The sequence below is a fragment of the Chiloscyllium plagiosum genome, chromosome 3 (genome assembly GCF_004010195.1).
Source record: "Chiloscyllium plagiosum isolate BGI_BamShark_2017 chromosome 3, ASM401019v2, whole genome shotgun sequence".
Lineage (NCBI taxonomy): Eukaryota > Metazoa > Chordata > Chondrichthyes > Orectolobiformes > Hemiscylliidae > Chiloscyllium > Chiloscyllium plagiosum.
Window position 1 is genome coordinate 88509432 of NC_057712.1, and position 17650 is coordinate 88527081.

General features: G+C 38.8%; 1 protein-coding gene across 1 annotated transcript in view; it reads left to right on the forward strand.

The window, feature by feature from the left end:
• Window positions 1–17650, forward strand: part of LOC122547230 (NADP-dependent malic enzyme-like) — a 434918-nt gene that overhangs the window by 136640 nt on the left and 280628 nt on the right. Inside the window, exon 2 of the mRNA XM_043685873.1 lies at window positions 11208–11341. Within this exon, the coding sequence (XP_043541808.1) occupies window positions 11208–11341 (134 nt within the window). The remainder of the gene's footprint in view (window positions 1–11207; window positions 11342–17650) is intronic.

A 17650-nucleotide genomic window follows, 5' to 3' on the forward strand; every position in this document is an offset into this window, starting at 1 on the left:
TAATACTATTGTAACTTTGTTTTATAAAACAAATTGTCTCCTTGTGGGCTGCTGCTGTAATAGGCCTTTGCTTATTGCAGAATACCTCTTGCTACTTGTTCCCTCCATTACATTTGACTGAGACTCCTAATGTGAAGTCTGAGTGTTGTAAATGAGAAAATAGGGCAATAAAAGAGGAAGGACAGTAACTATGATTGGATGTTGTACTCTGCTAACTTGTTTTCTAGAACTGGAAGTCAACATTGTGAAAGACATTGGCATGTTGAATGCCTTATGTGGACTTGGGGATGTGGGTACTGCAGATGCTGGAGACTAGAGTCAAGATTAGAGTGGTGCTGGAAAAGCACAGCAGGTCAGGCAGCATCAGAGGAGCAGGAAAATCGACCTTTCAGGCAAAAGCCCTTCAGGAGTTTCCCATTCTTCCCTGAATTATTACAACTTCACAAGTTCACACTCCACATATAAGCACATTCATATGCTGGACATAGACAATAGCTCATTTCTACTGATCAGTTAATTTGATCTCTGAATGACGATTTTTGGTGCCTGACATGATAGGCCCTGTTGTTACTTGAATGGATTTAGTGACTCAAAGTAGAAGTGATGTAAAGTTTGAGCCTGGTCATCAGAATGGCAAACACCCAATTGTTTAGTTAGGAATCTATTGGGTACTGAGATGATGGTACAGACCCTGAACCTGCTATTAATTGTATGACCTGTGAACCTTTCTGGAGCCCATGATGTCTGGTTTGCCTGGAGGACACCATTGTGGGGATCTAGATAGTGGTCGTTGAGTTCCAATCTTTCAATTTGTCCAGTATGACACATGCAGAGTCTGAAAATTTCATAAAATTTGGACACTGACACATCCATAAGCAGTAAGATGTGAGTTCCACAGTGAACTGAGATGCTGTCATCTGTGTCCAATGTCAGTGATGTATTTGCTGTTTGGACTGTCTGTAGTTAAAATGCTAAAAGGTAAACTATCCACAGAAGCCATCTTGATAGCTAGTTGGTTTCCAACTTTTTAATATTGGCTGAAGGTTTGTGATTTGACATTGTATTTGGCCTGACAAATATGGATACAAAGGGAGGTAGACTTGCCACAGCCAGATACTTCATAAGGTGCCACGTAAAAAGTTATTGCACATGAATGGAGCACAGTGTATTAAGGGTCATGTATTAGCAAAGATGGAGGACTGTGCAGAATATAGAGTGAGAGCACTAATAGACGTCTTTATTTACCCCTAGGGTTGGGAAGAAATGACTAGTGGAGTGCCATGAGGATCAGTCTTAAGGCCTCGCTTATTTGCCACCTATGTTAATATTTGCTCTCTCCTGCAAGTCAATTTGTTCAAACTTCCTATCAAATATAGGAAGGGGCAGCAAGCTCTGAGGACATACAGAATCTGCCAGGGGATAGAGATTGAGTGAGCGGTCAAACACTTGGCAGATGGAGTTTAATGCAGGGAAGTGTGAGGTCATGTGTTTTGGTAGGAAATGTCAAAAGGAGACCAACATTTAAATGAAGATGGGCTTCCAGTAAGAGAGGGATCTGGGTGTCCTTGTGCTTGAAATGTAAGAAGTTAGCATGCAGTTGCAATAAGGAATTAAGAAGATCAGTTGAATTTTGGGCTTTATTGTTAAGGGTTTGGGGCTTAAAAACATGAACTTGTTTCAGTTGTAGAGAGTGTTTAGTAAGGCTGCAACAATTTTGCTTCCCATACTTCAAAAGGATATACTGACATTTGAGACGAGTTTAAAGGAAATTTGCTTGGAAATAAGGGGCAGAATTGTTTGTTTTTAAAAAAGTAACCTTGTCTCATTAGACATGAGAAGAACGAGGCTGATCTTACTGAAACTTAGATTCTGAGTGGGGTTTGACTGGGTAGATGTTGAGAAGACAATGGGAAGATATCAAACTAGGGAAATGGCTACAGAGCAAGAACATTCTTTTAAAACAGAGTTGCAAAGAAATCTCTTCACCCAATGGACAGTTTGTCTGGAATTTTCTATTCCAGAAAGTTGTGAAGAGGCACAGATTTTTGAAATTTTGGGGAATTGAAAATTCAGTGCATGAAAGAAGAGTTGAGGTCTGGGGCAGATCAACACGATCTTGACCTTGTTCAAAGGCAAGGCTGGCTTGAGTGGTTGAATGGCCTACTCCTAGTTCTTATTTTGGTATTGCTAGTCTAAAGACCATCATATTGATCTGATGAAGCACTTTATACAAATAAAGTTCCTTAGAACATCAACTTTTGCTCAACTGCAACAACCAACTTTCCATAATTTACAGTATGGGAAAGAAGCTGAGTATTTCCATAGATTAAGTTAATTAAATAGACGACAGTATTATGGATTCTATGGAAAGAATGAGCTTTACACATTGCAGTGCTTTCACATTCCATTTCCTTGTGATAACTAATTCCAAAGTGAAGACTTTCCACTTACTATCAGCAGGCATTAGAACATAGAACATAGAAGAATACAGCGCAGTGCAGGCCCTTCGGCCCTCGATGTTGCGCCGATCCAAGCCCACCTAACCTACACTAGCCCACTATCCTCCATATGCCTATCCAATGCCCGCTTAAATGCCCATAATGAGGGAGAGTCCACCACTGCTACTGGCAGGGCATTCCATGAACTCACGACTTGCTGAGTGAAGAACCTACCCCTAACATCTGTCCTATACCTACCCCCCCTTAATTTAAAGCTATGCCCCCTTGTAATAGCTGACTCCATACGTGGAAAAAGATTCTCACTGTCGACCCTATCTAAACCCCTAATCATCTTGTACATTTGATTACTTTGAAAACTTTTCTGGTGGCTGGTGCACCAGATTTGTTCCTGTATAATACATTTTTGCAAAATCTTGATGCTATGTTTTAATTTTAATTTAGAAAAGTAAAAAGATTTAAGTTGAATGTTTGCACGTGTGTCAGAGTTGTAGCCTGATGCAAAAATGGGTCAAAATGCAGACTACCTTTGCCTTCAATTAACTTTTCTGACTGGACAAATTCAAACAAAAATATGCTTTTTTTTGTTTCAAGAAGCCCCAATTGTGCAAATGAATCCATGATTGATCCATGACCTGATATTAATATTAAGTTTAAAAATGATTCGCGTTTACCTCCAACAAGGTACTTTACCTGATTAGGAGATGTAAGTATTGCTAAGACATAGAAACTGGGTATGGATATTATCATATTAAAGAATCCAGCAGATGTTTATTGCAGCTAACGATTATATACACGTTAGATTCCCCAGGCCCATAGTGTCTGGTCTGATGTTAAGCTATTCTATTTATAAAGAGAAGCATGCTTCAAGTGAACCCTAAATAAAATGGTGAATGGGATTGTTGTACTCTGTCACTGTTAGACCATGTGATGTATTTCATCATCATGTCTCCATGTATTGACTGAGATTAACACCAAGTTCCCCTTTTTCAAGAGAGAAAAGCTTATAGCAAGCAGGTATACATTGGAGTGACAACACGTGTGTACATATAGATGTCATTTATACTAACTAGTACAACAGTTTGCAAGATTACATTGAAACTTGAAAAATGTTAATGCTTTGAAGGTTTCACAACTTGTGGTGATACACCCACCTGAAGAGGACCACGTTGTTCTCTTCTGCACAATTTTTGGTTTCCTTTGTTGCTGGTAGTTGTCACGCAATAACAGCGCAATCATTATTGTCTTAAGTGTTCTTCCTTACTCTGTACATGGGTGGTATGAATTGGTATAAATTGATCTGAGCTGGTATCTGTTCCTTTGCAATCTAATGCTATAATCAGGAATAGATTTTTGATGTGGGCTGGTTGCGATTTTCAAAACCCTTCCTGGTATCAAAGTATTTGTATTTTCAACACTAATGCTACTCCGTCCACTGTTTTGATAGTTCCGTACTTGATCGTACGTTGTGCTTCTCTCTTTTCTACAAAGACAAAGAAAAATGAAAGTCGAGTGTTTTTGGAACAGTTTGACTATTGATTGGGCATGGTCTTTTGCACTTTCCCTCAAAGCATAGGTTGTGCTAGGGATGGTAATCCCTTCCACATTGGTGTTGGATGAAAATGCAGCAATGCTTTGTTGCTCAACCCAATGATCATTGATTTGATGGTACCCACTGTAATTCTGGGAGCACCAATAGTGGAGTGATGTGATATGGGTTACTCCCTGCTTTGTACAGGTCTTGAAATGGTTCGCCAGTGAACTGCGGTTTTTGGTTTGACATTACTCTTTCCAGCATACTGAATAAATTGAAAATAGCCCTCGTGTCAGCAGTGATCTTGCCTGTTGTATTGCAAAGTTGTAGATAATGAAAACTTATTGAGGAGGTTTGACAAAACTCCTCCTGGCTGAATTACTTGTCATTGATTAGGCAGAATTTATTTTCAACAATAAGTAATCTTTAGAATACAGGCTGTTCCGCTATAACATGCGTTTTGTCTGCATGAATTCACTATAATGAGTGATGAATTGGCGGCACTGTTTCTAAAGTGCAAACTTTTAAAACGTGTTGGTTGTAATGTGATTACATTGCCAATACTCTAAGCGCTGTTTCTAAAGTGTGATTTTTCTATTATGTGGCTTTGCATAAGGATGCAACCATCACTTTTTATAGAATAACTACCTGTATTTCAATTTGCTTCATTTAGTTTCTCATTAGCATTTCCATGTGTTTGAGTAAGACCGATTTGTACACCACGGATTTTGGTGAGCTGGAAAATTTGGGGGTTTCCTTATGCTCCATCTTGGTTCCAGAAATTTGAACACACCAAAAGGTTCCCTGTGGATTGAGACATGTGGGTCTTGTTTCTGCTTTCGGCTTCTACATTCCTCCACCACCACTTGCTCATCCTTTGCATAGGATAGTATTAATCCTGCTTGGCATGGTTTGTCACTAACATTGCTAACTTTGCTCAGGTCCCAATGAGAAGCTAAACATTAAAAATCCCACAGATTGTAACACCAGATAGAGAACATTGATTTTATTTGATTTTTGTGTTTCTGAGAAATGAAGTAATTATTAACTCCAGCAGCCAGTTTACTGACCAGGTCCCATACAAATTGTAGCAAATGTATATGTCTTGGGAAGTGTATTTTTCTGCTGGTGCATAAATTATTCCTGTCTGACCTGACGCTCCTTATCGTTGATAATGGCTGTAATATTCAAATGTAAATGTGCTACATATTTGTTACCAGCCAGTGTTCAATCAAGTTTTTAAGGGGTGAAATCATTTTCTCATGATGAACCAGGAAAGTTTGGATGTCTGCTTTTCCTGTTCTCCCAGTTGATGGAATTATTTGTTTTCGGTTTTTGCTACTTAACTGTAAATGCTGTTGGCCAACGTTTTAATGGATTTTTAATACCGACCATTGGATACAGATTTTTACAGTATTCCAGTCTTCATTAGATTAAATTCCTTACAGTATGGAAACAGGCCATTTGGCCCAAGAAGTGCACACTGACCCTCAGAGTAACCCACCCAGACCTAGTCCTTCTCCTGTATTTACCCCGGACTAATGCACCTAACACTGAGCAATTTAGCGTGACCGATTTATCTGCCCTGCACGTAGTTGGGCTATGGGAGGAATCCAGAGGAAACCCATGTAGACATTGGGAGAATGTGCAAACACCACACAAGACAGTCACCCTAGGCTGGAATTGAACCTGGGTTCCTGGTGCTGTGAGGCAGTAGTGCTAACCACTGAGCCACCATGCTGCCCTAAAAAAAGGATGTAGAATAACAACAGATGTTGTGCTGAGCTTTTATAACACAACATGATTAGACCTTGGCTGGAGTATGTGTACAATCGTAGCACCATATGATCAGAAAGATGTGAATGCATTGGGGACAATGCAGAAGAAGATTACAAAAATGGTTCCAGGGATGAGCTATTTCATTGAGGATAAATTGAAGTTGGGGCTGTTTTTTCTCTGGAGAATGAAAGGGGTTTTCAGTTATGAATCTGGAGAGAGTAAATGGGGAGAAACTGTTCTTGCTTGTAAAAAGAAAATCAAGAGCCAAAGAGTACAGCTTTTAAAATGTTTCCGAGATCAGTGTGGGGCGAGAGAACTTTTTGATACGAGTAGTTAGGGTATGAAATGCTCAGAACGAAGGTCTGGACTTCTTCAATGGAAGCATTCAAGAGTACATCAGGTGATGATTTTTAAATGGAAGCAACATTCAGGTTTTACAGGGAAAAGGCAGGAGATTAAAATACTAAGAGCTAGTGCAGGCAAGATAGGCTGAACAACTTCTGCACTCTGAATTTGAAAGATCTGCTTTTCTTTGCACAAGACATGTGGTAGTTATCGAACAGTGAGGAAGTTAATTTTGTTGCCTGAATGCAAGCAATAATTTTTCTGTAGAGCCAGATTATGGTATACGTTTGAGCCCCGAATCGCATCTGAAATCTGATTTTAGATTCTTTTGGAGGGGAAGCAAGCAATTTGTTGGCAAAGGTCAGGCAATGCAGATGGCTTTCCCTGCAAAGAAAAATAACAACAGTGCATTTCGTGCCATTGTTTTGCTCTGGATATATGGAGCACCAGTCCAATAGAATCGTTTAATGTTTGTGCATCATTTGTTTAGCTTTTGACTGTTAAAGAATATTCTTTTTCTGTAAATTTTTGACAATCTAATAATTAACTAACTGGCTGGCTGACTGACTTTCCCATTGGTGTGTGTAGAGATCAGCAATGTGCTTCATATAATCTGATTAAACCAGGTAACTCTAAAAGCATGAAGTCATAAAATTCATTTTTTAAAAACAAAACCTACATTCATAAGAGAACACGACTACGAATAATGCCACACCATCTCAAATAGGAGTTGTGTTAGCTATATTAAAATTACAGTAAAAGGGAGGCTGAAACTTTTAAATCCAAACTTTCTAATTCCACCTTCCTTCTACATTTTGATTTACATCTCCGATAAATTCAACTCTGATACTTATCAGTAATTGGATGATTAATCATTTGCCTGAGTAGTGTTATAATGATTTATTTCAGGGCTGATGGGTGGTCATTGTTGGCCTAGCAGGTGACCTTCACATCCTGAGGAAGAATTAATAAAATTTACCAGGCCCTTTTACTTCATTATGGCAAGGTTTCCACTTCAAAACCCCTCCACCCAATCCTCAGTTGTGTAATCCACAGGCATTGTTAACATCTTGGCCCAGAACTATATTGCTATTTTATGTTAAATCTGGAGTTGTACTTCTAAAACTTACACTTGTTTTTCTCTCCAGATCTTGCTCTCATGCTCTTCCTTCCCCTCCCCCAGTCTGTCTCTTTCTATCTCTTTTTCTCTCTTTTTGTCTCTAAGTTAAACTCAACTCAAGGGCTCCAAACAGTAACAAGAAGTTTAAACTCTTTTAATGGTTGCACAGAATTTCTAACAAATTGTGTTAGAGATTTTGAGATGTTCTGCAGCTAGATTATTCTAAATTCAAACCTAGGGACCAAGGCAGCTTGATTAACTGCTTTTACAAGAAATCCGTCCAAGACACCTAGTCCCTTTTTAACAATCATCTCGAGGAAGTACAGTTCTTTTCCCCAGAAGTACCTGGGTCTCCACACAGAAGGGAACAGAGTATCCAAGTTGTATGTTCCCATCATGAGCAACACACATCAACCATGTACCTTCAGTAACCTTTTTAATGTACACCATTGTATTTGCTTTTGGACAATCTGCATCAAGGGACCATACTAATCCAAAATCACGTTCTGTGCATTTTTTTTTCCATTTTATGTTCCCATGAAGTTGGGAATTGCTGGAGTGGAGTTCTTCTGATGGATTTGTGACAATTTGTGCATTTTGAGCAATGCAAAAGGTTAGCAAATTCCCCATGGCAGTGATTACTTGTGATATTGGTGAGCAAATAAGAATTGCTTTTATCATAATTGAAAACTATGCCTTCAAGTTTTAGCTTGTATTCACCTGGTTAGCAAAGGAGATTCGGTTCTTCCACAGCGCAATGGCTGCGTTCTTGTGCAACCCCATGTTATAGAAAAATCATGCTTTAGAAACAGCGCTTAGTGTTGACAATGTAATTGCGTTTCAGCCAACACGCGTTTTAAAGGTTCTGGCTTTAGGAGCAGCATCCCCAATTCCTCAATCAAGTTATAACAAATTTGCATTGACGAAACGAGTGTCCTAGCAGAACAGCCTGTAATTTAATGTTTGTGTTTAAAATATACATTTCAAAGCCATGCAAAAAGAAAAGCAAATTTTGTATTTGCAGGATTAGCAGCTTGAATGCAACTTGAGACTTCACTCTGCTACCACCCCTACACACAACAGTACTCCCCCTCCCAGTCATTGATCCAAATGAATTTCTGCTTGATATTTCCTCAGGAGCTGATGAAAGATATTTGTTCTTGATTTTTAATCAATATCTCAATGAAATTAGTCCTGTTTCCCCTAGTTTGTGTTTTTCCTCATCCATTTTGGAAGAAGGTCAAAAATAGTCAGTGCTGTCTCTCGAGTTGTGTAATCTTCAGGGTAGACAAATGAAGTACAGAAGGTCATGCTTCAGTTGCATCAAGGTTGGAGTGGGTTTACTGCATTAGCTGGACTCTTTTTTTTGTTTTTCTTCTCTTTTTGTCTCCTTATGTATATGAAGTCTTGCTTCTTGATCATCATCATAAACTTCGAAGAAAATGTCAGCTTTGTTCACTTGGAGGTCAAATGCTGGAATTTGCACTCTGGCAGGAATTCAAGTGAATTCTGGTACATTTTCAAATAAAAGCTTTAGCTGTCTCTGCTGGTGGGAAATGATACGTGATGATAATACAATATGACACGCTGACATGGCAGTCAAGAAACATGCAATAGAAGAAAAACTACATACTGACAACAAGGTCAAACAACTAGGATTTAGGATGTCATTTTGGAAGTTTTATAGAGATGAAATTAATTAAATTTGCACTCTTGCATATGCATAGTTATAAGTAATCTGAAGTAGATAAAGGTAAAGTCCCAATAGTCCCATATTAAAGCTGTGCTCTCATTAGAGGGAGACTACTGCTGTTGAATTTAACCTGAAGGTCATCACTCCTCGGGTGAGGTTGAGAAGGTGGGACCTTTATGATGACCTCTGGGAGCTGGACCCACTCTGAAATACTCTGCATCCCAACCTAGCTGTCCAGCCAACCAAGCTAACTGAGCTCCTAATTTCATCTGTGTAATTTAAAATCTTGACTAAATTTGTGTTAGAATCCAATAAGTTGGCTTCATCAGTCAGCATTGAGTTGGGATATCATTTTACAGCAGTACAAGGCATTGGTGAGGCCATCTTTGGAGTACTGTGCACAATTCTGGTTGTCCTACTGTAGGAAGGAGGTTATCAAACTGGAAAGATTGTAAAAATGATTTAAAAGGATGTTGCTGAGATTGGAAGGTTTGAATTACAAGGAGAGGCTGGATAGGTTGGGACAATTTTCCCTGGAGCTTAGAAGGCTGAGAGGTGACTTTTTTAATAGAGGTTTATAAATTTAAGAGGGGCATAGATAAGGTGAATAGATGGGTCATTTTCCCAGGGTAGGAGAATCTAAAACTACTGGACATAGGTTTAAGGGGAGAGGGGAAAGATTTAAAAGGGACCTGAGGGCTATTTCTTTCCCTGCAGAGTATGGTGCATACATGGAACGAGGTACCAGAGGAAGTGGTAGAGGCGAGTACAATTACAACATTTAAAAGACACGTAGACAGCTGCATGGTTCGGAAAGGTTTAGAGGGATATTGGCCAAATGCAGACAAGTTGGACTAGATTAATGTAGAATAACTTGCTGGCTTGGTCGAGTTGGGCTGAATGGTCTGTCTCTGTGCTGTATGACTCTTAAGTCGATTTGTGTAAATGTTGACTTCTCAAGTATGTAGTTTTGAAGTGAGAAATACTATTCCTGTGATAAGAACTTGATTCTGAAAAGTCTACCTCAAATGTTCCCTCAAGGTAACGGAGTTGTTGGTTTAAACATTTACCTTGAATATAACAGCATTCTGAGAATTGTCAGCAAGACCAAGTTTTTCAAAAAAAAAGGACAATGTTGCAGTTCAGCTTTATGATACAATTTTATAGCATTTTGCAGGCCTCCAGCTTAGGAATAAAGCAAACCTGTTAGCTACTGGAAATTTCTAGAACTACTTTAAACCTAGACCCAATCCATATCATTGGCACTGCTGGCTCTATATGTGTCTGAATTATATGTTTTAAATAGGAAATGTGTTTGACATCTATAAAATAGAGATGTGTTGATATGGTAGATGGAGAACATATGGGGGAGAAACATTTTTCACCCTGGAGACTAGTTGGAACCTGGAAGTCACTGCCTGTTTGGGTGGTGGAGGCAGACACCCTCGTCACATTTAAGTATTTTAAATGTGTACATCCAATGCCAAGGCATACAATATTTTTGGCTGGCATGGTTGCGTGGGTCCATGCTTTTCCTCCAAATTATGCAATCAGCTTCTATAATAACTCTAAAGATAAAATAAATTTCTGCTCCTAGACGTTTTGCAATGAAGTTAAGCAAATTACTTCCTCTCTCTTTTTAAATGCATTGCTTCCATTCATTGTAAACTCAAATGCTGGATAATGTGTGCTGTATTTATGCAACACATTTCACTGTAGTTTGTAATAAAATACACATGCCAATAAATAAACCAGTAATCAAAATTTAAAATGTTTGGAGGTGTGAAACATCAGAGCAAACTTATTGAATAATTCCTGTGATGTCAAAACGTGTAGTTGAAAATCTTTTGGGGAATGTTTCCACCTCAATTTCTTGGATACATGTTTAATTTGTATATATTTTGTGCATGGTAGGCTTGCTTACCACAATGCTTCCTAAATGTTTTTTTTTCCCCTCTAACTGCTTTTCAAGTCTGAAAAGTCTGTGTGACCCCTTCAGGAAGATGCTGAGATTGGTGATTGGGAGCAGGGTTTGAGGCTGAGAGCACAGGCCTGTTAGAGAAACCATATAACTGTTTAACCCAATTGGAGCTGCACCGCACCAGTGCTGCCTCACAATAGATAACCACAAACTTGCAGGTCCCAACACCAACCCCTCTGCCCCCTTTGTTTTGCAAGTTTTCCAGCTTGTTGATTGGGGTTTGGCCTCTGTATTGGTTGGCAAGACCTGAGAAATCCATATAACCTGCCATTTCTCTCTTTTAAAATCTTTTTTTCTAGGGCTTGGCCTTCACGTTGGAAGAGAGACAACAACTAGGTATCCATGGTCTTCTGCCCCCTTGTGTTCTTGACCAGAATGTTCAGGTTCTTCAGGTGCTGAAAAACTATGAAATGATAAAAGATGACCTTGACCGGTAAGAGTGGCACCACAAATTTACATTTTTAGTAAGACTGATTTGCCTCGTTAAAGCTAATTTCATTTTATTCTTCATGGGATGTTGCCCATCCCAAGCGTTGTCTTTGAAATGGTCTCTCAAGTCATTCAATTTAGAGTGCAGTTAAGATACTATTACATTGCTGTGGGTCTGGAGTCACGTAGGCCAAACGAGATAAGGATTTCCTTTTTCTTAAAGACCTGTTAAACCAGATGAGTGTTCACAAAACTTGACCATGGCTACATGATCACCATTGGAGTAACTTTTTTTGTTAAATTTCCAAGCTGATCATTTTTACTGAACTTTTGTCACTTCAAATAGCTGTCTATCTCCCTTGAAGAGCTTCTGTAATATTCACATCAACCACTCCCTGTCATGGAATTTTCTCATTGGATTTAAAGAACAAAACCATACAGCACGGGAATAGGTTCTTTGACCCTTACATACTAAAACTGTCTTCACTTCTAGGATCTGTATCCCTCTATTCCCTTCCTTCCCATTCATGTATTTGTCCAGGTTCTTGAATGCTGCTATTGTCTGCTACCACCACCACTTTTTGCCAGCCCATTGTAGGCACTCACCACTCTTTTTGTGTAGAAAAATTTGCCTCGCGCATCTCTTTAACTCATCTCTCACCCCAATTCCTTCAACCTGTGTCTCCTTTTAATTGACCCCTCCTTTCTAGGAGAGAGTCTCATACTTTTCACTCTATCCATGCTATTACCAATCTTTTAACCTTCTTTCAGGTCACCCTCTAGCCTCCTGTGTTCCAGTGAAAACAAACCCAGTTTATCCAACCCTTTTGTTTTTCATAGCTGAAATTCCCCCATTGCAGGCAAAGTCATGCTAAGCCCTTTCTGTACCCTCTACAAAACATCCACCTCCTTTCTGGTAGTGTGGCGATCAGAACTAGATGCAATGTTCCAAGTGTGGCCTCACAGTCTATAAAGTTGCAGCATAACTTGCCATCCTTCTCAATGCCCCTTCCAATGAAGGCAAGCAGGTCAAAGGCATTAGCTTTTAAACTACCTTTATCTACGTGGGCTGCAACCTTCAGTGATATGTGGACTTGTAAACCCAGATCTCTTGGCACATCAACACTCCTATTGGTTTTGCCATTTACTGTATAATTTCCACCTGTACTTTACATTTGAAAATGCGACACTTCACATTTGTCAAGATTCAACTCCATCTGCCATTTTTCTACCCATGCCTCCAACTGATCTATATCCTGCTCTATCCTCTGACAATCCTCCTCACTGCTTCAGTTCCACCAATCTATATTGTCTGCGAACTTGCTACTTGATCTTATTGACTGTTTTAAGCTAAGATCTTCTCCACAAAAGGAAACATTCTCTCCAACAAAAACAGAAGTTGTTTGAAAATCTCAGCAGGTCTGGCAGAATCTGTGAAGAGAAATCAAAGTTTCAGGTCTGGTGACCCTTGCTCAGAATTAGAAGACTGGAACTGAAATATTTTCTCAAATCTATCAAAACCCCTCAAATGTAAAGATTTTGATTTGGTCAAGAGACAAAAGACATAGAACATAGAAGAATACAGCGCAGTGCAGGCCCTTCGGCCCTCGATGTTTTCTCAAATCTATCAAAACCCCTCAAATGTAAAGATTTTGATTTGGTCAAGAGACAAAAGACCCTGCCTTTCTTGACACGTCTACACATTTCAAATAAAATCCTTGAATATCTTCTGCAAATTCTTGAATGCATTTTTATAATATGGCAACAATATATGGCAACAAGTCGGTGCATAGTACTGTTTAACTGTGGCCTAACCAAGGTTCAGTACAGCTTTCTTTTAACCTTCCTACCTGTTTACCCTTTTTATTTTTTAAGGGAAAAAAAAATTAATACTGGGTTGTTCTCCAAGATCCCTTGTTCCTCTACCCCACTTGTCCTCTCCAGGTAATGAGTGACCACCTTATCCTGCCCAACAATACTACCATATATTTATCTTTTGTCTTGTTTTTCCATTCTGCAAGTTTATTCATGATCTATAATTTTTTTCTGTCATCTTCAGTATTGATATAATTCTCAAATGTAGAACTTGCTTTTGATTCTAAAGTTCAAAACATAGTTGTGAACAATAGTAGTCCCAGCTGATCCTTGTGGGACATGGTTCTGAATAACTGATCTCTAGTTTCATTCTCTGCTTTCTACTTAGAAGCCTACCAACAATCCATTCTGCAACTTGTTTCTTGGACATTGTTAATCAGCCTACCACGGGAGACCTTATTGTCAGATTTTAGAAAGCCTAGATGAATGACATCTACTGCATTACTGTTAACCACCATACAAAAAGAGCCAAGCCAGTTGGTCAAGCACCATTTTCCCTTTTGAAATCCAACCTGACTACTCCTACTTATATTTTACATTTCTAAATGGGGTCTTTTATATTCCGCTTTTGTGGGGATTTAATTGTTTCTTATCACTGATGCTTCTAACAAGAATTTGTTACTTGAAATTAATTTGTACTATAATTATTTGTACAATGCCTTTAATTTAGTCAAATGTCCTAAAGCACTTTGCAAGAATGTTATTTAGTTGCTTTGATTGTTCCCTGGTCAGGTTCTGTTACTCTTCCTGAATCAAATTATACACTTAAAATAACTATTTAAAGATCTTGGATGTTTCTTATGAGACTTAAGCTTAAATGAAAAATTTGAAGCATTTATCTGTTAATTTTCTTGCTTTTTTTTTAAATGTTATAAAGACATTTCAGAAGTACTATTGAACAACAGAATTTAGTCCAGAGCTACAGAAGATGTTAGATAATTCCTTTACTGTTCAAAAAAAGTAAAGGGTTATGGTGAGAGGATAGGTAAGCAGAGCTGAGGCTGTGAAAAGATCAGCCATGATCTTATTGAATGGCAGAGCGTGCTCGAGGGGCCAGATGATTTACTCCTATTTCTTATGTTCTTATTAGGGCAGCTTACTAAGAACTGAAAATGTGTTGCTGGAAAAGTGCAGCAGGTCAGGCAGCATCCAGGGAACAGGAGAATCGACGTTTCGGGCATAAGCCCTTCTTCAGGATTCCTGAAGAAGGGCTTATGCCCGAAACGTCAATTCTCCTGTTCCCTGGATGCTGCCTGACCTGCTACGCTTTTCTAGCAACCCATTTTCAGCTCTGATCTCCAGCATCTGCAGACCTCACTTTCTCCAGCTTACTAAGAACAATGACACACAGGTCCATTTTGAAGGAGGAAAGAGAAAGCGGTTTATGCAGGGAATTCCAGACCTTAGGTCCTTGTTAGTTGAAGATACGGCTGCTGATGGCGAAGCAATTTTACAAATGGGATTGCACTGGGAGGCAAATTTGATTAACGTGGAAATATGTTGGATGGTTATGGAGTTGCAGGAGATGATGGAAATAGAGAGGGGGAGGTCATACCAGGGTTTGGAAGCAAAAGATTGTGAATTTTAAAAGCAGTTGCTTAACCCAGTTCTGATGAAGGGGTCAATGAATGGAAGTGTGATTGAGTGGGACTTTATGCAACATAAGACCAGTGTCTGAGTTTTGGATGAGTTCCAGATTAGAAGGTGAATGATATGAGAGACTGGTCTACACTGAGGTGTAGATTTTTTTTAAGGTAGTAAGGTTATGCTCGAACTCTAACACTTCTTGCCTGGACTTGAGTTAGTTATGAAGTGAGATTGGGTAGACTAGGATTGATTTCTTTTGAAGTAGGGGAAACTGAGGGTGCACATGATTGATGCATGAAATTTCAGGGACATACAGAAAGAAAATTTTTCTCTTGAGGGATCCATGACCAGGATGCACAAATTTGAGGTAAGGGCAGGCGGTTTATAGGGAATCTGAGGAAAAACATGCTTTCACCCTCAGGATGGTGGAAATCTGGAACTCGCTGCCCATAATGGTGATAGAGGCAGAAACCATCAACATTGCACTCATGATGCCAAGGCGCACAATACCATGAGCCAAGTGCTAGAAAATGGGATTGGAATAATTAAACTGTTTTTGATTTGGTATCGATTCAATGGTCCTAAGAGCCTTGTGTGCTGTAGACCTCCAGGTCTCTAAGGGAATGGTCAACAGTTTCAACAGCAGATGGTAGGAATCTAGAAATGCTGTGGTGATGGAACTAGACAATCCATTAACCCTTGTGTGAAAGTCTAAGTTAATAAAAGAAATGGTATCTTTTCCAGAGATATTTTTGATTTGCATTACTCATATATACTCAGCATCTGCGTACCATTGCATGCAAAATACTCCATTAGAGGCAAGATATGTGCCAGTTTCTGAAGGAAATCTTAATGAAATCTTTTGCCAATATAAGTGTGAAATCCAAGAATGAAAGCAAGTATTAGCTAATGATGAAATCTCATATTTGGAAGTTTGTGTTCTCCTTGTTTATACAGTACATTTTTGACATACCATTATGTCCCAAGAAAATCAAACTGACTTTCAGATTTGATTCCTCAATGGAGTTTTGAGGCATGCAATGATTTCCCAAATAAAGGCCAAGTTTCAGATTTCTGATTTCTAGTGCCAGATTTTCAGCACAATAGAATGTACACAGAAGGATTGAGCTACATAACTTAAATTGTTTGTTAAATATCTACTAGGAAAAGGTGTTCCTCTACTAAATGGATATTTTCTACATTGTCCTCTTCGAGATATTTATTTGTTGCCATTTGGCCGATTTGGTTCCTGCTGCCAACTTCCACTGGACACTGAAGTAACATTGAAACAATTTCATTGTTACTTGAGTTGTACGTGGTGGTCAGTGAGCCTGGCCTGTTTCATCTGTTTCACTTCCGAGCTGGCCAGAGACATTGCACGGCATCCACAGAAACAAAGTATTGCAAGAGATGGATCTCCAAACATTCGAGTGGAATGCCTGTTCCATGTTTCATTGCTCAAATTGAAATGAATTGTACTTACATGAATTAGTGATTGAACAAAGGCATTTACTAGTTTGTGTACTAACTTTGCTTGAAAGTGAAAAAGGTGTGCCAAGTTTTGGAAATTTTAGAGATCCACTTTACGTGAGGATGTCTATTCAGTGATTTTAATCCATTTGAATTTAAGACTGAAATATCATGCAAAATCGATAAGTCTTAAATTCCTTATTGATGTCACAGTAAATTGTTAATGTGCTCATCATGTAGCTACAACTTGACAACAATCTTTGCCATATCATTGTTTTTTTATAGATATTTTTATTAGAAATTTAACATTTTTACAAGTTTACAAAAATAAACAAAACTCTCAGATATAAACATTGATATACAATTAGCTCAAATATACAATAGCCAAAATTTAACAAAAAAACTAAAAGAAAAAAAAAACGAAAAAAGAAAAAAAAACAAAACTCAACTATCTACTAATCTAATCTACAACTAACCAGAGTGTATATTTAAGTCTCTTACATGCTCGGAATGTGTGAACATCAGATGTAATAAAACCCGTATTCATGCGGGATTCCTCCCCCGAGGGGCCTCTGACCAGCCAGGTTTGTAATCTCAATTAAATAAAAGCCCTTGTTAGGATAGCCGAAATATCTGTATTTATGTAATTCAAGAAGGGCTGCCATATTTTATAAAATAATTCGGTCTTTCGGTGCACCATATTTGTAAGGAAGTCATGGGGAATACATTCCATAATTAATCTGTGCCAATTTGAAAGTCCAAGAGGGCCCTCAGCCACCCAGTTCACCAAAATATTTTTCCGTGCACAGAAAGAGAATAGAAAATAGTCTCTTCCCGTACATGTCCAGGGAGGGAAAGTTCGAAAAGCCCAAGAGGAGAGATACAGGGTCCACTTTAATTTCCGTTCCTAAAATTAGTGTCAGGGTACTTGCTACTTTAGTCCAATATCTACGGATCTTATGACAGGTCCATAGGCAATGTACAAGAGTGCCCACCTCTGTTTTACATTTGGGACACGTTGGAGATGCTCCTGCCTTAAATTTTGCCAATCGAACCGGTGCTAGATGGGCCCTATGAAGTATCTTCAGCTGGATAGCCTGGGTTCTGTTACAGATAGTAATTCTTCTAGCATTTTCCCAAATATCATTCCACGTTTCTATAGAGATTTCTAGTCCCAAATCCTGATCCCATGTTTTAAGCAGATTATCCATATCTCCCGATACATCATCATGTAGTAAATGATAAATAGTACTGATGGAAGATACCCCCACTGGTCGTAGGACACTACATTCTCTATCTGATTTATAAAGACTATCTAATAACGTAGTCTTCTTCTGTATATAATCTCGAATTTGGAAGTATCGAAAGAGGCCTCCATTAG